A 27,496-nucleotide genomic window follows, 5' to 3' on the forward strand; every position below is an offset into this window, starting at 1 on the left:
TTAAAACCATGGAAACCATGTTCTTTTTGCATTTTTTAAATTCTTTTTATTCATAGACATTTCCATAAGATCAACTACAGATTTATTTATATCATCTACAGATATATTTTTTATCTTCTTATATTTCATATTTTTTTCTTCATCGTTATATTTATTATTTTCATAATTTTTTACATACTTATATTTATTATAGATGTTTTCGTCCTTTTCTATTCCTTCTTCATTTTTTTCATGTTCAATAATGTATTTTCCATTCTTTTTTTGATTTCTTATATTTTCTAATGCCTTCTGTTCTAATAACTCATGAACATTCTTAAGTTCCATATCATTATATGCAATAGTTATATTTTTCTTATACTTCCTTTTTCCTTTATTATTACAAGAATTATTTTCTCCATGCTTTATTTCTTTTATTCCTTCTATATTTTTTGGCATATCAATCATTTGGTTAATTCTATCATTATTATTATTATTAAACGAATTAATTACTACAACCTCATTGGTAATATTATTGGTACATTCTTTTATTTTATTATTTTCTTCATTCATATCTCTTATATGTATATCTTGCAAATTTTCCATATTTTCATTTATTTCTTTTTCCTCTTTTACTGTTTGTTGTTGCACAATATTATCTTTTTTCTTCCTTTTATATTCACGTGTTCCACCGTTTTGAACCCTCTTCTTATCAACTTCATCATAATTTAAATATTCATTATTATTGTCAGATGACATTTCTGATAACGATGTTATGTCTTGTAAATCCGAAAAATATTCGTACACATTTATGTTGGACTTTTCATTTGATTTTAATCTATTATCAGCTTTCCTTTTTTCTAATTTATTTTTATATAAAAATTGCACACGACCAAATATTGTACTAACATAATTTTCAGCATTTTTTAATATATTTCGTTTTTCTATATCGTCAATATGTAAACACTTTATATATTCATTTATTAATATGTCTTTATTCATTTCATTATCATTTTCTTTTTTATCTCTATTTTCGTATATATATTTATATTTAATTCTACCTTTATTTTTTTCCATGAAATTTCTATTTTTTTTCTGAACATGTAAGGTAAAAAAATCATCCGAAATAGCTAGATTCAGAAAGTTTTTTATTTCCATTTTTTTCTTTTTAATAGCCATAATGGATGAATAAAAACATAAAGGAAAACTTCCATGTAATCCTTGATATCCAATAAATTCTTTTATATTTCTTGTTAATCTGAATGCTATTTTTTTTCTATTTATATCTTTTTTAATGCTAAAATCTTTATATAATGCTCTTCCTTCAAAATACGCTGATCTGCCTGAACATTTGGATATAACTATATTCTCTAAATTAGTATTAAGTTGAAAAAATACATAATTCAACATGCACAATATAGAATAATTTTTCACAAATTGATCATGGAAAATGCTATAATTTTGTATATTATTATGTATAGAAAAAAAATAATTTTTCAAAATATCATTGGGTATCATTTTGCATATGGTGTTAAAACTTTTTCTTAAGCTTTTTTTTTCACATTTTTTCAAAATTTTATAAAACCATTCTTCATTGCAAAAATATTTTATTAATTCTTCATATGTTAAAGAACAATAATATTCAAAATTTGATATATCTATTTTATTATTTGAAGGAATATTAGCATTAATATTAAGATTTTCTCTGTTGGAGGTTTTTGTCTCACCTACTAAATCGTTTTGGCACGGGAGCATTTTCAAAACGGTATTATATTCGCCCTTACTATAATTATTATTATTATTATTATTGTCATTATTATTTATCATGTTGTTGTTGTGTGTATGTATGTCTTGATCTTCCCTTCTTGTAAAACATGTAATATCATTTTTGAGTTGCACACCATCATGAATAGACATATGCATATTCTTTTCTTCACATTTTAATTTATTTTCTATTTCTTTTAATAATAACTTGTGAAGAGAACTTTGAACCATATTTCGGTGATGTAACATTATATTATCCATAGAATATTTTTCACTTTTCATAACAGAAATATATTCACTATAAATTTGATGTAGGGTAATATCATCCTTGGGTTGTTCCTTTAATATAATACATGGATGTATTTGTGTATTAAATTTTATTTTAAAAGATAAGCCCCTCTTTTTAGTTTGTGAATAATTAAAGAATATATTATTTAATAACACTTGGAATAACATAAATTTATGCTCAGATTTATTCCTTACATAATTGCGTGGTTGTTGTGTATAATAATAAATATTTCCATCGCTTGTTAAAAAACTAACTTTTTTTAAAATATAATTATTTGACATATTATATGTTACTGAAGAATTTACCTTAATAATTTTGGAAGGAGAAAATGTATTTAAATTATAATGATAATTTAAATATTCTCCAATATATTTCAATCTCTGTTTTGGCAATTCAATAGGAATATCAAATTTGTGTAATGCATCACATAAGGTATAAGAACAATCTTCTAAATATTGTGTTTCAATTAATTGTGATAAATATATAGATAACATATATTTCCATTTTTTTAAAAAGGATATAAAATATGATAACATAAAACGAGAATTATTATCCATTGATAAAATATTTTTTGAATATTCATTTATAACACTAATATTATCAATCTCTTTATTTTGTATATAATTTTTTTTATTTTTCATTTTTGTTGTGTTCAATTTTTCAATACATCCATTTTTTTTTAAAAATTTTATATCCTTTTTAAATTCCTTCCAAAACTTATTCATATTTTTAACAACATTTTTATATTTCCTATTATACATATTTTTATTCTTTTTCAATTTTTTCTTATATCGTTTATACAAAACATTGTTCATTACATTGTTCATTACATTGTGCATAATTTCGTTTATATGTATTTCGGAGTTGCCAATGTCCATACAATTATGAAACAATTTATTTATAAAATGGTACGTTTCTTCAAAAGCTTCGAATTTGTTATAATTTAATATTTTATTACACATGTAATCTAATGAAAAGAAAACCTCAGAATATTTATTTTTAAATACACTTATTAATTGATCAAAACCATCTATATATATATCCGCATATTGATAAGTATATTTATTATTTTTTATATCATTGCTAGTTTGATAAGAAGCACAACCATTATTATCTTCATCATTTTTATAATCATAAATATTATACTTATTCTTATTACTATTACTATTAATATTACTATTACTATTACTATCATTATTATTATTATTATTATTATTATTTATATTATCAAGGGCTAACAAAACATTGTCTTTATCTTTTCCTTGGTTCAAATTAATTTTTACAGAGCTAGCCATTTTTTCTTTACAGCCAATTTCAAAATTGTACATGCTAGAAATATTCTGAACACGTTCAGAATTTTTTTCGTTCAACTGTAATATGCTATTATTAATATTATTATTATTTTCTTCGTTTTTAAATTTAATTCCATTTTTACTTTTGAGAATATCATGACAAGTGTCATAAAGAGACTTATCCACATTATTATCTCTTTTATTTTTTATTTCATTTAATTGATATAATTTTTTTTTTCTATAAATATGAATTGTTCTAAAATCATAAAAAATATCCTGCGGAAAATTTCGCATTAATATATAAAAAATTTTATGGAAATATAAATAGTTCTTTTTATTTACGTTAATATTGTTTATTAAAAAGGGATAATAAAAGAGCCATATATTTGGACATATACTTTCATTATATTTATTAAAAACTTGAAATATACTATTATCTTTTGTATCATAATTTAACATATGTAATACGTTACTCATATAATAATAGCCTTTGTTAATATTTAAACTTGAATAAATTAAATAACAAATTATCGAACTTAAGCAAAATGTAGTATTTTCACTTTCTTTGAATAATTTATTACAATAATCTCCCCATATAACCCATGAATTATTTTCTAAAGGATAAATTTTTAATGATGAAAGGAAACATTCTTCAATCAAATCACTATCAAAATGTTTTATTTGTTTCATATTACAATTACATGAATAATCAGAATTTAATTTCATTTCTATTTTTTTTTTTTTTTCTTTCTTAACATTCTTTTTTTCACTATTCTTACAATTATCAGCACCAATCATGTAACAACATTTATTATTCTCAACATTAGGTGTTTCAATATTATTGTTATTTAAAGGATTATTATCATTATTATTGTGTTTCATATTATTTTCTTTCTCTGTACTATTATTTATATTTGATAATACAATATTATTCTGCACATTTTGCATTTCTTTGTTAATAGACATTTTCTTATTATACCTTCTTTTTTTTTTAACATTAGTATCATTATTCTGTTCGTCTATCATTATATCAATATTTTGAAGCTTCTCTTTTTTTTTCGGGGGTCTAATATTATTATTACCTACCTCAGTCTTAATATTGTCTATCATATGATTGTTTGGAGGTTCATATTTTTCTACATCACACGAAATGTTCTTAATTATATTCCTATTTGAATTAATATTTTCTTTTGTAAATACATTCTTTTTTATATTTAAATAATCGTTTTGATTAAATATAACATCCTTATGAATACATTGACCTGTACATGCATTAGGAGTATTTTTATGATTCATTTCTATAAAATTATTTTTATATAAAAATATAATGATTTGGTTGAGATTAGATAATATTTTTCCTTTTATATAAAAAAATTCACTTCTAAATTTCTCATAACCTACCATTCGTATAGTATCAAAATTAAAATTGTTGATTATATTTAATGAATTTATATAACACTTAATTTTTTTTATAACTTTGAGAAGGAATTTATTTTTTTTAAATTTTTTTAAATTAATACATATATTAAAATATTCACGTTCCATATTTTTAATATAAAAATAGTTATCTTCCTGTGATATTTTTACTTTCTTCTCTTTTTTGTTGTTATTTTTTTTATCATTTAATAATTCGACTTCATCACACATAGTACTATATCTATCTAATAATTTCTCAGCAATATTATAATTCACATTATTAAATTGCCCATTGTTTAATATTATCTCTGCACAGTTGTTACCATTTATTAATTTTCTTAAATTCATTTTTATTATCTCAAGGTTATATATATAATTATTTTTAGTACAGAATTTTTTATTATTATAATTTACAAAGCTTTCATATATTTTGTCAAAATAATTATATGACAATTGGTTTTTTTCTCTCATGTTCTTTATTAAATTTATTAGGATATATGTTTTGTCATTTTCTAAATATTCATAATGAGCAAAATGATCATATCTATTAACATAGGAATTGTTAATAAGGTGTGGATGATAAAAATATGGATTATCACAAATATCATTATTATTATTATTAAAATTTTGATTGTTTTTTTTCCTTTCTATTTCATTATTTGATATCATTTGATATATTTTTAAAAATGTTTTTTTCCACATTTCTACGTATTTTAAATTATCTATATCGTTGTCATAAAAAAAAAGAGCTTCCTGTTTTTTAGATATATTACACAAATTATCTAATAAGCTTAATAATTTTGTTTCCTTCTTTTTTTTTCTCACATATTTTTCTTCAATAACAACATCATCCCTTATTATCTCTATACTTCTATGAGCTTGTTCAAATATTTGTGAATGCAAAAATAACAGATCCAATGAATCATATTTGTTACAATTTAATAAATCTTTTACATTATAAACTAGGTTATGCATACCATTATTTATAATTTCTTGCATGTTGTTAATTTGTTTTTTTCTAATATTAAACTTAAAATTATTATTTAAAAATGGGTTCTTATTTGTATCATTCAAATGTATAGAATATTTTTGATTCTTCTCAAAAAATATTTTGTCTTTGAAATTTGTTTCTGTCATCGTGTTATTTTCTTTATCATACATATAATCTACTAAATTAAAATCTTTTTCATACAACTTGTTTATTATATTATTTATGATTGCATATTCTGAATTATGTTTTTCCACAAAAGTTTTTTCAGATTTGTCGTTAATTTTATTTAAACAAGATAGATCATGTATTTTATTTGTTTGATGCAAATGGTTATTATTATAATAATTATTATTATTATTATCAAAGAGATTTCTTTTTTCATTCATTTTATAGGAATTATCTATTATATTTGTATTGTTTGTACTTTTAAAATAATCATGAATTGATTTTTTTATTTTCTGATTTTTTATATTTTCACAGTTATTATAATGATGACCACGACTAGAAATATTACTACAAATATTATTATTATTACTACAAATATTATTATTATTACTACAAATATTATTATTATTACTACAAATATTATTATTATTACTACAAATATTATTATTATTATTATTGTTTATATTGTTTATGTTTTGGTTTTGTTTGTGTGTTATATTATGACTATCCAAATTATATATATTATCATTTATTAAATTATATATATCATTTAAATTATTCAAGTAATTATTTCTTGCATATTTATAACTACAATTAAAAATATCATCACTTTTATTTTGTATATATGAAGTATTATTAAAATAATTTTGAATCATATAACAGTTATTCATATTTTCATTTATATTATTAATATTCATATAATTTTGTATACAAGATGTTTTATTAAAATATTTTAAATTATCCACCCAACTTTCTTTACATATATTAATTTCTTCTCTCGTTAATTTCATACTTTGTGAATTAATAAAATGACTCAGATATAAACATTCATTTTTAGAATAAACACTAAGATGGTTATTCAATATTAATTTGTCTAATTGTGTATTTTTAATATAATATTTTCTTAATGCATATATATTATCATATGAATTCAAATCATTATTAATATCGATAAGATAATTAACAAGTTGTTTAAAATTATTATCATGGTTTATATTTATGTCTCCCTCATTTTGTAACCATATATTGTTCCTCTTCTTTTTATTGTTATCATTATTACTTTGTTGTATCATTTTTTTATTCTTATTAATATTTTTTTCTTTTCTTAAAATATTGTATAAATATGCTTGCAATATATATCTAGAAATTTGATATGTCCCCAAATTTTTGGAACTATAAAAAATAATTTCATAAGGTATAAAAATAAACTTATTAATTTTTAGAATACTAGTTAGCACTGTTTCTAATATATTTATATTGTTATCATTTTGATATGAATTATGAGAATTATAAGAATTATATGTATCATATGTTTTATATGTTTTATATGTTTTATATGTATCACACGAATTACTCTTAAAAGGTATGTCTTTTAAAAAATCGTTTTTTCTAACCATATTACATTTTTTCAACTTATAAGTATCATATATTTGTATATAATTATTTATAAATCCTATCAAAGACATATTCAATATTTTTATTTCCTCCTTATTCAAAGAGTAAACAAGCTGAGGAAATAATTCTATCCATACATATCTACAATATTTTTTATATGAATTTATTATATTTAATAATGATTTAAACATATATTTAGATTTTCCAAATTTTTCTTTACATTTATTAATAAATATTTTCTGTTCCATACAATATTTTTTTAATTTCATTTGCCACAAAAAAAATTTTAAATTGAATTTTTTTTTTTTTATCTCATAATTAGAAGGAAATATTTTGTTTCTGTTCACATAAAGATTAGGTTCATATATTTTTGATGATTCATTTGCACATTTATTTTTATTTAATTTTTTATTTTTTCCATTTTTATTGTGACATATATGTGGGATTAATTCCTGCGTCTTATTCTGTATTGATACATACACATCCATATTTTTTTTAAAAAATGAAAATAAAACATTGATCCATAAAGATATAAAATATTTATCTATAATATATTTATAATATTCATTATTAAATAAGAAATATATACATCCCAATAAATTATTATTACATAAGAAATATTTTTTAAATATTTGTGTGCATGTATATTGAATAGATGGAAACCATGAAAATATTCCTCTTAAAATATTTGGTAATAAAATATATATTGTTTTATTCATTACATTTTCTATATTATTTTTTTTTATTATATTTCTTTTTCTTTCTTCTTTAAGAAAACTTAATAAAATATCATAATATTTTATATAACAACAATAATCATTCATATAATCAAATACAATTAATCCTTTTAATATTTCCGCTTTTTCTTCACATGTTAGTAATATATTTTTAATATGAGATGTATTATTTTGACACATATATGGATATGAATACCTTTTTAATTTTATATTTTCTTCATTACTAATAACATAAAATAATTCTTCATATAAACAAGATTCCATAATATTCTTTTCATAAAGATATTCAAATGTATTCATACACTTTTTAATTCGTTTTATTTTACTCTCTTTTTTTAATATTTTATTAAAATAATTTTTATTAAAATTTTGATTTCTTATATGAAAACAAGATGAATTATGTTTCAAGGTATTATTATTTTGTTTGGAATTATCATGATGGTTTATTACATGATTATAATTGTAAATATTTTGTAGATCATTTATATATTTAAAATTTTTTATATTATCTTTTATATTGTCATACAATTTTGTTTGCACTTGTTGACAATCCTTTTTATTTATATGTTGACAATTTTTTTTTTTTTTTTTTTTTTCATGCATATATTTTCTCAAACTATCATCTGTATCTAGACTAGTAATAGTATCTTTCTTAGCTCTACTATTATATATATCAACATTGTTATTAAAATGTTTATTCATTTTATCTAACATATTTATATTTAATATTTTATAATAACCAGATTTTTTAATTATTATATCTTTCTTTATAAATTCATTTAAATAATATTTCTTCTTTATATCTCTCAATATTTTGCCCATTGTTCTTCTTTTCTTTTTATATATTAATCTATCCATACAAAAAATATAATTTGAAGATTTTTTATAATTATTATAACTATCTAGTAAATAATATTTTTTGTTATTATAATTTCTATTTATATATTTAATATAATTTTCATAAATATATCCATTCATCTTAATTCTATCAAATAATTGAATTACTTTTTTATTACGACTCTTTATTGCATTCTTACTTTTAAATTCTTTATATATACATAATAAAGAATTATATAACTTTTCTTCATTATATAAAATATTTTTATAATGACAATTTACTATATTTATATAATTATCTTTTACTATGTGACATTCAAATATATTTAATATAAATAAATAAAAATTATAATGTCTTTTCTTTATTCCTTCTGTTTTTATAATATTTTGTAGTATATTAAAAAATTTTAATATATATTCTCTACTAAGAAGATATATATTTGTATGGATTAAAAATAATAATTTCTTAAGAACATAAACATAATAATTCATATTATTATCAATATTGTTATGTCTTTTTCTTTTTGATCTGTATGATAAATAATATTCTGCTAGCTTCTCTAATTTCTTAATAAATTTTAATAAAAGATATATAACTACATCTTTATAAACACATTCATTTTTATTACACAAATGAATTAATATCTCTAAGATAGATACACTTGTTTCTAATTTTATAGTAAACATTATGTTCTCATTACAATATATTATATTTTTTTGTTTTTTTCCTTCTTTTTTATAGTCTTTCATTCCTTTAATACATAGAATAATTAACATGTTATGTAAATGTATTATTTTTTTATTCACATCTACATTTTCTTTATCCTCATCATATATATAACTGCATATATTATTATCATATATATAACTGCATATATTATTATCATTTATATTATCATTTATATTATCATTTATATTTTCATTTATATTTTCATTTATATTTTCATTTATATTTTCATTTATATTATTTTTTCTTTTTATTATATTACTCAATAAATTATCTACATTAGACACAAAAAAATGATGCCTTAATATCATATGAGTTAATAAATTAAAGACTAAACCATTTTCTTTTTTTTTAATATTACTTTTAATATTTATTAATAAAAAGAATATACATGTTATCATATGTAAATTTTTAGAAATGTTTTCTTTACTCTCATATAAAATTAATATGTATAATATTTTACTTATACATTCAATTACATTTAAATTATAAATATTTATATATTCAAAACATGATCTATTACTATAATCATTCAACATAAATATATTGCTATCATATATGTTACTCTTTCTATATAAATTTTTATTCCTCATGTATGATTTTTTCATATATGTAGTATCATAAAAATTATATATATTATGTTTCTTATTTATAATATTATTATTTTTATTAGTATCCATTTTATTTTTTTCTTTTTCTTTATTTAGATATTCACTTGAACCACCTATATTTTGTTTGATACAATATTTATTCTTTTTATTATTATTTTTTTTTTTTTTTAAATTATTATTTTTTATAAACTCAAAAGGAAATAATATACATGCTAACACACCATATATATTCATATATTTAACGTTTATATTTACATTTGCTTTTAATAAGTTTATAAGAATAGAAATACATTTATTTGTTCCACCATATGTTGAAAATTCAATCGAATGTTTTATTAAACTACATATAATAAAATTAAATAATATACTTATCAAATCATAATCTACATAGATATTATCATATTTTTTTAATATATTAAAAATAGATATAATAAAATACTCACCATTTTTATTATTATTATTATTATTATTTTTTTTTTTATTATTATTATTTTTTTTTTTTATGTTTATCATATAATAGTTTAATATTTTCTTTTTTAAGTCTATCATCACATTATAATTTTTGTCATAAGAATATGTTGTATTATTCTTACTATCTGATTCAAAATTTTTAATATTTCTTTCATCTTGTTTTCCTTCATTTTTTATATCAAAAATATATTTATTATTATGCATAGTCTTTTTTTTTTCGTTCATATTATTATTATCATTACATACACCATTATATATATCATCACAAACAGTATCACCCTTTGTTTCTTTTTTTTTGTCACATAATTTATTATATATATGGTTGTATTTAATATCCTCTGTTGTTGCTGAACCCATTAGGATTAATTCCTCTTCATTATTATCACAACATGCTATATTTTTTTTTAAAATTATATTATCATCATTTATTGAGAATAAATAATTTACAGAATTAACCAACATATTGAATTTTATAAAATCAATAATACTATTCAAACATTTTATAAAAAAATTTATTCTTTTATTTGAACTATACGTATTTATTTTATCATTACATATAAAAAAATCTTTACTCTTTAAAATATTAAATATAATATTTATAATATAAGGATAAAAATTAAAAAAGTCATATTTATATTTAAATATAATTTTTATCATGTCTATTTTTTTATTTATATTTTTTTCTTTCTTAATACAATTAATAAAGATACTTTTATAATTTTTTATTATATCTGCATGAGCAATTACATTTTTTTTATTATTAAAAAGGGGTAGATAATTATAAATAACACCATTACTATAATAAATATAATAATAATAATTATTATTATTATAATTATTTGTGTTATATAATATATCTTTTATTATATAATTATTATGATATATATAACTCATATAATATTTTCTTATAAAATTTATGCACATATATTTTTTTCTCAACATATTATTATTATTATTATTATTATTATTATTTTTTATGATCATTTTGAATATTTCTTTCATGTTGTGCTTTGTTAGTTTTATATATTCCTTATGGTGTGAATCTATTAATATATTATATAATATACTTAGGATTATATTACTATTATATTTATTAATATTATATTTATATATATTTATTATATTCTTTATACATAATTTTTTAATATCTCCTACACGATATAATATATATTTATTATTCTCTCTTTCAATATATTTAAATATCAAATGTCTATGCCTTTTACTTTTAACCTTTTTGATTATATCAATAAATATATTACAAATAATTAATTTTTTCCTCACAACTATATCATTATAGTTAGATCTATAATTCAATATAGATTTTAAGACATACATTATTTCTTCTATATATAAAAATAAACTATTATATTTATTATTATATATCGGATAGGTCTTAAAATGATTCTTCTCTTTATAATAATATAAATAAAATAAACAATAAGAACTCTTTATATTATTATTAAAACCACTACTAATATCATTTATATTGTGTATGAAACTACAATTTAGTAAATTTCTTATAGGTCCATATATTTTATTATTATAATTATGTGTATATATACTCTTCTTATCGTTATTAAGACTTCGCCTGTAATTCATATCTTTATAATTAAGAGAATCACTAGTTTGATATGTTCTTACAACATTTTTATTATTATTAATAATATTACTATTAATATTATTATTATTATTATTATTATTTGATTTATCGTTTATGCCATTTAAAATTCCAACTCCCATATTATTATATTCATTTGTCGGACTCGACATGTCACTCTTACAACTCATACGTCTATCCATATTTATGCTTACACTACAATTTATTGTAGCATGAGAAAACAATTTGGTGCTCAAAAACATGAAAATATTACTATCATTAGTCTGATTTATTTCATCACAAAAATTTGTTTCATCAAAATGTTTATTATTTAATCGACTCATCTTATCATTTGTTTTATCACTTATCTTTTGTCTCAGATTCATATAGTGTGAACCTGCACTTGATTCAACATATTCCTTCAACATAGGCAGAATTAAAAATGATATAGATGCTTCATAAAATCTATCAAATGCAGACAAATTACATATACGTAATATTTCTATTAATTTAAAAAATATATATCTCTTTTCTCTATATAGCAAACTTTTTATAGCATGCTTTTTAAAAAATCTTTCTAAATAAGAATAATTAATACTTTTTTTTTCTACACATAATATAAAATTAAATATAATAAATATATTCGTTCTAAAATAAAACAAATTTTTATTATATTCCATATTATCAAATATCTTTTTATTTTTTATATTCTCATCATTATTCTTATTATCGTCAAAAATAGATTCTTTCTCATTTTTAATATTAAAAGGAAACGTATTCATATTTTTTATATCCTCATTATTAATATTTATATTATCATTGCCATTTACAATTTTGCTCCTTAGATGGTGAATTAAATCTTTTGAATAATGAAAAAATATTATAAATATCTTAACACACCTTTTACACATCTGATCATTGACAAAATATAAAAAGTTTTTATTTTTCAAGTTGATATATTCAGTTATCATAAAACAAATACATATATACAAGATCTCAATGAGACATATTTTATTTTTTTTAATTCTCTCCTCATAAAAATTTAAAAAAATAAATGAAGAATTATATTTTAATAAAGTATGTAATATATTTATTACATTACTCAGGTTATTAAAAAAGGGGATCTTACTAACAGGGGCAATAGCAACATTATTATAAGAAATATCTTTTTTATGATTATTATGTAAATTATTATTTTCATTTATATTTTCATTTATATTTTCATTTATATTTTTATTTATATTTTTATTTACATTTATATGCTCTTCCATTTTCTTTTTATCATAATTTGTAGGGTTTTTTATATTCACACCCATATCTTCATTCATAGGTAAATATAACCCACCATATAAATTATTCACATTATTTTCACTATTCCTATTATCATAAAACTTTTTATTTATATAATCTCTAAACTTATTGTAGTCATAACCTATAATGTCTCGCATATCGTCATCATGCACATTAACTATATATATACTAAATATATTATAAAAAAAAATATATATATTATTACTAACCATTTCTGATATATATCTTAATAGAATATTTATCAACGAATGCGACTTTTTACAGACATATCTTCTTAGATCTATCATTTTCTTATTATTTAATAATGATATAAATAAAGAAAAGATATTTTCATTATTACGATGATATAGAAAATATTTATAACAATGCTCATAATTTTTACAACATAACAAACTTAAACTATATATATATAAATTATTTAAACATAAACTATTATTATTAGGACATATATAATACTCAAGAATATCTTTTTCTTCTTTTCTTGTTCTTTTCAAACCATTTATATTATTCTCATATATATCCTTTTCATTATTATAATACATATCAATAGTATCTAACATATTTTTATCTTTCTTATTAATATTTATATTATTCTTCTTATTTATTTCTTCATCTTTTATATTCTTACTAACCTTTCTATCAATATCAAAATAACTTGTAATTAAAGACTGTTTTGTATTTGATTTAAAACCTTTTTCAAGAAAAGAATTCTCTAACGCTGTCATATTTGCAAGTCCTATATCTTTTATAATAATATTATCTTTCTCTTTCATCTTCTTTTCTTCACTCCATATATTATTTAAAAAATGATTATAATTGTTTATGCCACCAATTCTGTTATTGCAGAACCCTTTCTTGTCTTTTTCATATAGACGTAATAACAAATGAATGATTTCTTTAAATTGATCATATGATAATTTAGGAATGACAAAAAATCTATTAAATATAATTATGATGTGCTCCATATTTTTATAACACATCGGATTATCATCAATACGCTCATAAAATAATTTTATATATTTTATAAAACCTTCAATTAAAAAAGAAGAAAATAAATCTGGAAATAAGCAATAAATTTTACTTAGACCAATAATATAATTACCTTTTAATATATGTGATTTATTTTTTAAAACATAAGATAAATTACATAACAATCCTTTTAAATATATTTTTAAATCTTTCTTATTTAATTTAGTAGTATTCATATTGTTTTTATATATATTAATACTTTTATAATTAGGATTTTTATGAGAATTTTTTATAATTCCTCTATCTATGGATATATTATTTTTTTTTTTATAAATAAATTTATGACTTATGTTGGTTTTATATATACTCTTATCATACAGATCATATTTGTCATTCTTATTAAATATGTCATTCTTATTAAATATGTCATTCTTATTAAATATGTCATTCTTATCACACATATCAATCTTATCACACATATCAATCTTATCACACATATCAATCTTATCACACATGTCAATCTTATCACATATGTCATATTCCTTACTTGTAACATTATATGTTGGAACGCTTTTTCTCAAGTCAACCTTTTTATTATTTCTATTACCTCGTTTGGTTAATACATAAATATTATCATCATAACGTTTCAATATTTTCATACTCTCTTGCGGCTTTATTATTATTTCTTTATCCTTTTCATGTATATATATTATATTATTCAACGTTTCTTCAGCTTTTTTGGATAACATACTATGTGTGCTAAATAAAAAATTCAATAATACTTCAATACATCGATAATATAATGATACACTCTTTTTATTTATTTTTATATTTATTGATAATAAATGATCTCTATATAATGGATGTTGAAATGATATTTTTATCAAGTTGATAAAATATAAAAAAAATTCAATAACAATATGTTCATCTTCTTCATCATCATTTTTTTCTTTCTCCACTACTAATTCATTCTCTTCTTCATCTACATCATCATTAAACTTTTTTTTTTTACAATTATCATCTTGATAATCATCATTGTAACTTTCTTCGTTCACATTATCTTTCATTCTGTCATCATAATTATTTTCTATTTTTTTCTGACTTTCTTTAAAACTATTATGATTATTTAAACCTTTTATTTCATTCATATATTTGTTATTGCATATATTTTTGTTATCATTCTGATCATTTACATTATTTACATGATTGATTTTATTATCAGATATATTAATTCCAACCTTTTTATTAATACAATAATTTTTATCATTATTAGTGTTATTATTATTTAGTAAGGATAGGTCCGAATTATTTTCTATCCCTACATTTATATTTTCATTTATATTTTCATTTATATTTTCATTTATATTTTCATTTACATTTACATTTACATTTACATCATCGTCATTTTTAAGATTTATTTTGTCTTTTAAATTATAATGAAAATAATTAGTAATTTTATTTATTGCATTTCTAAAGAAAGACTTTTTTTTATATCCTCCTTCTGTTGACGCTCTAGAAATATTTAATTTTCTTGTATTGTAATCATTCTTAGAATAATTATCTTTATCCTCATTAATAATATTTCTATCTTTATCATTTGTCGTAGTATTTCCTCTCCTTCTTTTTATGTCTTTCTCTACAACATCATCATTATTATTATCCTCATTATTATTATTATCACTATTATTATTATTATTTTTATTTTTTGCCTTCCTTCCACGCTTATTATTTAATGACGTACTACTTTTATATTTCCTCTTATTAATGACAGGATAGCTTTGAGCAAGCATATTCATCGACATCTTGTCATTATTCTCGTCAGTTTTATTCTTATGGTTTGAAAACATATCTGTTATTTTTATTTGTGACATATCCTTACTTTTATTTTTATTTATTATCTCTTCATAATTAATATTCCTCGTACTATCTAATAGCTTATTATCAAAATATATCGAATAATAAGAATTAGACAACTTATTTATTTTTTTATCATCTTTAAAATTATTTACACTATTTCTATCATCCTTCTTTTCTTTTTCATCATTTTTAAAATCCATAGCAACAACATTTTGCTCATCCTTATTTTTAAAAGATGAAATTATATCCTTACTTGAAATATTTTTTTCATCTCCATTATTATAATTATATTTTCTCATCTTATCTGATAATAAATTATTATTATTATTATTATTATTATTATCTTGATCAGGAACTCGAGAACCGACAAATAGGTCCTCATTTTTTATATAATCGTTATCATCCTTATTATAAAAACGTGATTCATCATTTCTTTCATTAATAGTATAATGATATATATTTCTCTTATTAGTATCATTTTTTTTGTTCTGCTTCATATAAGTGTAATCTATATTTTCTTCTTTATCATACATTAAATCTATATATATACTATTATAAGCATAATTATTTGTATTTCCACTTTGTATATATGAATTCATATTATTATTTATACTTTTATTATTATTCATTGAAATATTATAAGTATATTTATATTTCTTCTGATCCTTCTTTTCAATATGCTCAATAATATTAAGAACAATAACTATTATGTTACTAATAATATTCTCATCAAATTTAATACTAGGTTTTTCATTTAAAAAAATACATAAATAATCTAAATAAGATATTTTTAATTTTAAAGAACATTTTATAAAATTAGATATACAAAAATATTTAAATAATAATGTTTCTAAGGATAATTTATTTTTCATTCCATATATATCATTATTCATTAAAATTAAATCATTAATATTAGTTCCTAATATTTTGGATATTATAAAAAAGCACTTTTTTATGAATACTCTGTTATAATAATTAATATTATTACTATTAATATTATCACCATTCATATTAATATTATTATTATTGTTGTTGTCTTTATATAAACTCTTAATACACATATTTAATATATTATATAACACCCTATTCATTTTTAATATCTCTTTTTTATTTCTTCTATTTTTTTCTTTACCAGTTAAAATATTCCATGTATATATTTCATCATTATTATACCAAAAATTTGAACCCTTTAAATATATCTTTTTGTAGCCACACAACTCATACATATTATTATTTTTATTTAACAACCTTTTGTTCACATGAATATTTAATAAATCACTTCGATAATTTATATTTCTAATTATTTTATTTTTTACATACATTAATAATTTATCCTCTTCAATTTTTTTTACACATATATTATATTTATTATAAGAATTCTTACTCTCAGTATTACAAATATTTTTATCCTTAGTAACCTCTATATGTTCCTCTTCATCCATAGAATATATATTCTCATAGTTTTGCATCATGTTTTTTAAAATATATATATTCATATCTCCAACATATCCAATAAATAAAGATGATAATAATAAACAAAAACATTCTTCAATAAGACGTGGAATTATTTTATCATATATTAATATATTACTCTTCTCATAACAATTTAATAAAGTATCTATCATATCATATATATTATATTCTATCCAATAAGGTGGAATAATTCTTAATACTCTTATAAATAATAATAAGCCAAAAATCTTCTTCTTCATTTTATTATTTCGACATATATTTAATATACATTCACATATATCACAAAAAAATCCAGATCTCAAAAATTTCTTAATATTTACAGCTTGAACTTTTAATACACTTTTTATAACTTTTTCAAATATATTTAAACACTCTACATTCATTTCTATAAACATTGGATCGTATTCAATTATATTACACATGCATAAAATAAATTGAGATACATCAATTTCGTTCTTATGATTTTTTATATATATTAAATTTAAATCCTTTCTTAGTATATAACGATTTGCTAATATCAAAGATATTCTTCTAATAATATTTTTTACTAAATATTTTAATTTATATGCCCAATTGGTATCATTACATATACTATAATGAGAATTTATATTTTTTGATTTATCATCACATAATTTGTTATTATTATCATATAAATTTTTATTATCACATAATTTGTTATTATTATAATATAATTTATTATTATCATATAATTTATTATTATTATCATATAATTTATTATTATCATGTCTTATATTATTTAATCTATTTACTCCATCTTTGTTTCTCATTATACCATTTTTACATCTTTTGTTTTCCTTATTTAATATATAATTAATTTCTATCACCATAATTAGAAAGCAATACATCAATTTTTTTATATTATCCATTTCATTGTTATTACATAGAGAGTTATATTTATATATATATTTTTCACATGAACATGATTGAAAGGAATATATATATTTATTATTCCTCCTTTCCTTATTTCTGCATATTATAATATCTCCCATTTTATTATTTAAGCCTATATTGCTTTGTCCATCTTTTGAATTATTAGCATCATCATCTTGATAATCTTCTTCACTCAATAATTTATTCTTTTTAGATTCAATAAAATTATTATCATCCTTCTCATAAAAGTCCTTTTCATTCATTTTATTCATATCAACATGTACAGAATGTTTTTTTTTTGTTTGTTTTTTTTTACTAGTAGCACCTTGATTTTTTATAAAATCATCATTCTTTAAACCCACATTCATCATATATTTATAATATTCTGATATGCACTTGGAATGATTTAAAATGAAAATAAATATAGAAATAACGATTCTATAACAATGAATTCTTTGTTCTGTGTTAATACAATCCAAGCAAACATCACTTGCATGGAAATATTTATGTTTATTATTTTCACTAAATCTTTTATTACTTTGATAATAATTATTTGAATTGTCTATATTATATATATTTTTATTATCCTTATAATAAGCCTTATTATTATTATTATTATTATTATGACTATGTTGGTCATTATTTTTTCTTTCTTTTTCGCAACAATTTTGTTCTCCAAGAATATTTTCATGTGCTATATGAACTGCACCTTCATCATACATATCATAATTAATATTATTATTAATATTATCATTATTATTCATTGTGCTATCTTTTAATTTTTTATTTTGTCTCGTATTATTAATCTCATCATTATTAAGCCTTCTCTTTTTTAAAACATTACAATTATTAAAATTAAAAATACATGGTGCATTCTTCTTATTTCGTAAAGCTTTTTTTATTTTAATAGGACTATATATCTTTTCATGTACCATTTCATTCATCAAACAACTAGCTCCATTATTTTTTAATATATTCATTTTATAATCGTCATTATAATATAAATATTTACTTTTATTATTCTTCATAAAACGTTTTAATATCTTATAACAATAATTTAGTGTCTCTTCTAAGTTCATGTGTTGTATAGTATATTCAAAATGATTATCATTAAAGGTAGGTTTATCATCTCTAGATGTACTATAAAATTCATATGAATTGTTATTAATAATATTATTATGATTCAAACCATTTATATTTAAATTATTATAATTATAATAATAATAATAATTATTATTATTATTATTATTATTATCTTTTATGTATTCATTAGCATATGTTTTTTCTTTCTTCTCTGCATCAACTATTATTGTATTCTCATCATACTTACTCATTCCATCAAATTCACTATAATTATCAGTGATATTTTTTCTTTTTCTATCTTCAATTTCATTATTACCTTTATTTATAATTGTTTCCTTTTTTAATAAAAATCCTACCCTTATAATAGATCCTCCAAAATTGTTATAATCCATTTCCTTAAAATTATTATTCAAAGTTCCATGCTGTCCAATAAAATTTTCACATATTCTTAAAATTTTATAAAAATTATTAACATGTTCAGAATTTATTTGTAAAATATTTTTTTTTTTCCTTGCTTGTTCAGGTAAAATAATTTCATAATATGGATGTATAAAATTATATGGAAATAAATTTATTTCCTTTTCAAATATTATATTATCATGATAAAAGTATTGTAGTAAATTATTTTTTTTTTCATAATATATTTTATTAAAATCATATTGATGTGATGTATAGTATTTCTCATTTTTTCTCAACAAATTCAATAATTTTGTAATAATGTAGGATTTCTTTTTATTTTTATTATCAAAAAATATGGAGGAACAAATAATACCCTTTAAACTATTATTATTTGTATCACACATAATTTGTTCGATACATTTTAATGCAACACTTATAATGTGCAGGTTCTTGGATTTTAAACAAACTAATAAAGATTTTACATAAATATTAAAATGATCTTTTAAAAAATAATTTATTGGCAACTGTAAACATAATTCACACAATAATGTTCTCACTAATTTTGGTAATTCAAAATGAATATTTTCAAACCATTTTAAGAAATAATATGTTATATAGCTTTTGTTCATATATAATATATTTTTATCATCATTATTATTACTACTATAAGAATAAATATCTTTTTCATTACATATATTAGGGTTATAACTTTCTTTATTCGTATCAAAAGAATTGTCATTTTTAATAGTACATTTTTCTTGTTCAAATTTTTCGTTAATACCATAAATATTGAACGAATTGCTTATATTGCTGTATACATTTTTATTGCTATAATATAAACTATTATAATTATCACAATTAATATTGTTATCATTCAAATTTGATATATCATCACTGTTGGTTTGATTATTAGTATTATTTATATCTTGGATCTTCTTATCATTTGAATTTTTCAAATAATTTTCTACAAATAAAGAGGGTTCAAATTTTTTATTCTTATATTCTGTATTATTTATATTATAATATTCACCATATATAATTTTTTGTTTCATTTTGTGATTATCACCTTCTTTTATCGCTTTTTCCTTTTTCATTGAATCAATGGAAACATTTATATAACATATAGTTTGAAATATATATTTTAATAAATTAACTAATTCGATACACTTATAATCCTTTAATATTAAATCTAAACATATTTTACCTATAATATCTAGCTCTTTCAAAACATTAATATTTTCATATTGATAAAATTTTATGTAATTTAAAAAAAAATAAATCATTCTAATATTTAATTGGTTATATGACCAATATATATTATAAGTATTATAAAAGAAATTCGACTTATATGAAAGCATATTTTCATCAACATCATTATAATTCTTACAAAATGGGTGAAAAATATATTTATTTTTTTTATTATAGCAATTATCTAAATTATTATTTCTATTTCTAATATATTCATCATCTGAACAAAAATGTGTTAATTTATATTTCTTCAATTTTATGTATGATAATTTATTATTATTTATTATTTTTTTATTATTACCTACATTTAAACTACATACTTGATCATTAAATAAATCATTAATGTGAATATTTTTTTTTTTCTTTAAGACAAAATTTTTGGATTTCAAAAAATCACGCTTTGATAAATCATGAAAGAAAAAATTTTTATTTCTTTTTTTTTTTATTTCTTTTAAATTAATCATCATGTTATCCATCCATTTATCTTTTTTATCTACATATTCATTATCTTTAATTTTTAGTTCTTTCAAGTTGTCCTCATTAAATGATCGATCGAAATAAAGATTATGTAATTCATTATATGGATATATAAGTTCTTTTCCATTTTCTCTTTTAATTTCTTTTTTAATAATATATTCTTCAAAAATAGAAAAATCAAAATAGTCACCACACAAAAGTGGGTGTTCATAATTTTTTTTTTTGGATTTATTTATTTTAATATATTTGTCTCTATGTTTCATATTTGTATTACATTGATTAAATTTCTTTTTATAAAAATAATTTTTTGATATGTGTGCATATTTTGAGAATGGTAATAACAAAATTCTTTTATTCCTATTAATTTTTTTATATGTCTTTTTATTATTATAATAAAAATGTTCAATATTATTATATGTCAGCATTATTTTTTTCTCATTACAATGTGTTAAGACATTTACATCATCAATTTCATATGTATCATCATAAATTTTTTTTTTTTTTTTTTCCCTATAACAAATATTATCATAATCTTTTATTTTATTATTTGAATGAATTATATTATATGTTGTATCCTCAGAAAAACTACTTGTATTTAATAAGCCCTCATATGGAGACATATATTTATATTTAAAAATATTTTTATATATATCTTCTTCCATTTTTATTCTAACATCATCATTATAATAAAGTAGTGGATTCAATTTATTTTTTATATGTAAATAATTTTTAAATTTTTTTATTATATAATTTAAACATACTTTTGAAAATATAACACTGGTGTGTTTTAAAGATACTAGCAAATGAAAGATATAAAAAATTTGCGGATATTGGAATAATAATTTGTATAAAACATCAATAGAATAATTTATAAAATCGTAAAAATTATTTCGACTTAGATATATAATTATATCTCCACACATATAAAATAAAATTTTTTCTTCTTCTTTAATATGGTGAAAGTATTCATATAATTTGCTTTTCATTTGGTTTTTCATCTTTTGTCTTTTAATTTTTAAGTTGTCATCATTTGGTTCAATAAATGGTATACTATGTTTATTATGCATATTAATATTTTTATTATGATTCACACAAAAAAGATTATCATTATTATTATTATTATTATTATTAATATTATTATTATTATTATTATGATCACTTTTATTGGGCCCATATGTTATATTCACATTAGAACAACAAATATTCTTGCCATCTTTAAAATATTTCTTTCTAAAAATATTCATTGTTATATAACAAAAAGACTGATGATACAATATTAAACAAATAATCATATTATAAAACATTTTGTATATTTTCTTTATCCATATATCTTTCAAATCATAAGAAAAGAGAAATAATTTCTTTGAAATATTTATATTGATATCTTTTATATTATGCATATCTTCAAAATATTCATCATCATTAATACATTTTTTTTCTCCTTCAATATTTTTATTATCATTATGTAGATCTATTTTACCATATAATTTATGCATCATTGAAATATTACTATTCATATCATTTAAAAATTTATTATTTATATTATTTTCATTATCATTAATAGATATATCTTCAGAATTATTTACATTCATATTATTACATATACTTATGTCAGATATAATTCCTTTCATTATTTTATTTTCATCTCTTTTGTCATTATTATATATATTTATATCATTATGTATTTTCTTTTTTTTTGTATCAAAAATTTTCTCTTTATCATCAAAAGGATCAATATTATCACAATGAAGGAAGAGTGGTGATATGTTTGAAGAGTGTGTATTATTTAAATCATTAGAATTTATAATATTATTTAATTTGTCGTCGTTTTGCTTATTATAATAATTTACATAATAATTTAAATCGTTTATAACCAAATTATTATTAATAAAAAAATTATTACTATTATTAAAAAAGTTATATGGTTTATATATATCTTCTTTTTTATCCTTAAAATATTTTTTATAACATACATTTTTATTTATATTATTTGGTTCATTCTTATTATTATTAAACATATATTCTTCCTTATCTATATGTAGATGATCGAATTTTTTAATACTCTCATTTTGTATATTTATTTTTTCTTTTTGATATAAAGAGTTATAACCTTCACTGGATATATTATTAGAAATATAAAATGGATTTTCAGATTTGTTGAATGTTGCATCAATTTGTTCATCACCTTGTGAATTATTATTTTTGATTTCATAATTTTGAAAATAAGAATTCAGACCTACACTTGAACTATTTACAGTATCAATTGTATTAATTTTATTATTTTTATTTTTATTAATTAATTGAAGATTTGTATTTATATTATTTGCCTTACTATTTCTTGCCTTCTTAATTGTTTTATGTATATTATTATTATTTTTATTGTGCACTCTTGTAATATTACATGTATTATGAGACTGTTCAGAATTCTTTTTAGTCCTCTTCATCATCTTTTTAATATTAAATTTATAATTTGTATTATTAAAAGGATAATTTTTATTTTCATCATTTTTTATTTTGTGCTTTTTAGTCGTATTATCATTTCTTGAAACATAATTTTTTATATCATCTCCTTGTTGTAATGAATCATTCGAGGTATTAGTCTTTATAATATCTTGATTAAAATATATATAAATATAAAATATATTATATTTAATGCACACCTGAAGAGCATATAAAATATATTTATATTCTATTAACATATGATAGATATTATACATATTAATTTTATGATATATTTTTTTATTATTTCTCTTTTTAACAATATAAAAATTATTATTATTGTTTATATACTTTTTATTATTTTTTTTTAAACTAAAAATATATTCTGAATAACCAAAATTTTCCTCATGTGTTAGAGATAAATACTTCATATTATTACTAAAAATAGTATGCTCATTTTTATATATTTTTTTTTTTATTTTAGTCTGTTTTATATATGGATTAGTATCATAAGTATTATCACTATAATAATTATTAAACATATATATTTTTTTTGTATGATTATTATAATAATATGTATTTTTTTTCTTCATCTTTTTCTTCTTCTTCTTTTTGTTGTTCATATTTCTTATTCTTCCTACCTTTTTGATGCGTTTATATATGTTATTATAAATTTCTTCTTTTAAAGACTCACACTTATTCATCAAAATATTGAATATATAAAAATATAAGGAGAAGAAGTTTGCACTCCTCTTCTTTATCATAAATAATATATTAATTATATATACAAACATATTTATACAAATATTTTGAATATATATATTAGTTTTTTTATTCATAAGTACATCTACAAAATTACTTATGCATATATTAATTGTATGATAATTCCAAACATTTTTATTTTTATAATATAATATCATATCATGAATTAAAGAAAATATATCTATATTTAATAAACTTTGTTTATTTATATATATATAGTTCCTTTTATTATATATAAACGGATTTAAAAAAAATGAAATATAATATTTCATTTGCTCATCAAAAATGGTATGTAAAAATAAACGGATATTCTCAATAAATTCTTTTTTCTTATCAATAATATAATCATGCTTATTATTTATTAAAAGATGAATAACTTTTTTTATTACAAACTCTTTATAATGACAATATTCATTTTTTTTATTATCTTTAATTAATAAAAAACAAATCATATAAATAAGACCATTCTGTAAATTTAATAAATCCATATGTTTCTTTATATCAATGTCATACATGTCATAATTAATATGTTTACAAAATTTTTTTTTTTTACAACATATTATATTTATAATATTTTTAAGATCATACGATTTATATTTCTCATTATATAAAAAAAAATTATTATTATAAAATATTTTGTTACTATATGAATTATTATTTAAATCGTTTGAATTATTTTTAAGATGATCCTTAATATTGTCATTCATATTATTATTAATGTGGTCATTCATATTATAATTAATGTGGTCATTCATATTATTATTAATATGGTCATTCATATTATCATTTATTTTGTCATTCATATTATCATTTATTCTGTCATTCATATTGTCATTCTTATCATCTTCTTGTCTATTAATATCTTTTAACTCCCAACAAATACAATCATTCACATTATTATTATTATTATTATTATTATTATAATATTCTACTTTGTTTAACATATATGTATTATCATAGCCATCAAGATGAACCTTATTATTTATATGAGATTGACCCCTTTTATTATCACATATAAAATGAGAACATTTATTGTTGTCTATTTTTGAAGTTATAATTAAATGGTTAGTTTTACTATACTTTGTATTTTCTGATGTAGCACACTTGTTTATATATTGATAATAAAAAACGTTTTTAATAATATGCAGATTGGATTTATTATTCCTTTGACTTGTATTATTTTTATTATGTGTATTATAATTATTCGATTCAACAATAGTCTCAATAAAAAAGGAAGATTCAATTTTAAAATCATATATATTAATTATAGATAATATTTTACATAATATATTTAAATATTTTCTAATATTATTTAAAACATTCGGATTTATATCTATTATAAAAAGAACAGATGAAATTATTTCTTTAATTACATTGATAGAATACGTACTATTTAAAATATATCTGTTACATTTTTCTTTTTCAAAATTAATTATATTATTATTTATATTATTTATATTATTTATATTATTTATATTTTTTTTATTTTGTTTTTTTCTTGTTCTTTTCTTATATATACTAATTGAAGATTTCAGATAGTTTCCTTTCTTTACTTTATAAATTATTCTTTTATAAAAACTATTCAATATAGATAGACATATAACATTTATATAAGTATCTATATCAAATATATTCAAATTACTTTTATTTTCTTCAATAATTAAATTTATTATTTTAATACAACTCACACAATTCATCTCATTCTCTCTTATTATTAGTTTGGAACATATATTAAATATATCAACAAACAAATTATTATCTTTAATTTTATATATTAATGTATATAAAAATTTTAAACACCATCTTTTTAAAAATTTTAAACACCATCTTTTTAAAATAAATTCTTTATTATAATAAGAACAAAGATTTTTATTATCATCTATAAAGTTTTTTATTAAGAGATATAATTCTTTTGAAATATAATCTACACTATTAAAAATATTATTATTATTATTATTATGAATATTATTATTATGATTATTATTTATGTTTTTCATTATATCATATAAGCTATTTATATCCTTAGCCTCTTTCTTTTCTTCTTCATCATTTTTTTTAATTTTTTTCCTTTTTTTTTTTCACTCTTTTTCTTTTTTTGTTTACAAAATTAATGTTACATAGTAACCTTATAATTAAATAGACACACACATATATATATATATATATATATATATATATATATATATATATATATAATAGCCATCTTAATATAATAAATTATATTTATAAGATCTCTATCAAAAGATCATGAGATATTATTTTATTTTTTTAGAAAATCTTTTTATTTTTAAATTAGAAGAGATTAAAAAAAAATTGAAA

The 27,496-nt window shown here is 18.6% G+C and overlaps 1 protein-coding gene across 1 annotated transcript; it reads right to left on the reverse strand.

Moving 5' to 3' along the window:
• Positions 1-27,174, reverse strand: PGSY75_1303800 (hypothetical protein; the record flags this gene model as incomplete). Its single annotated transcript, XM_018787103.1, has 1 exon — positions 1-27,174. The coding sequence occupies one exon, from the start codon at positions 27,172-27,174 to the stop codon at positions 1-3; it is 27,174 nt and encodes a 9,057-aa protein (XP_018639845.1).
• Positions 27,175-27,496: the final 322 nt, after the last annotated feature.

The sequence above is a fragment of the Plasmodium gaboni genome, chromosome 13 (assembly GCF_001602025.1).
Source record: "Plasmodium gaboni strain SY75 chromosome 13, whole genome shotgun sequence".
In the NCBI taxonomy this organism is placed as follows: domain Eukaryota; phylum Apicomplexa; class Aconoidasida; order Haemosporida; family Plasmodiidae; genus Plasmodium; species Plasmodium gaboni.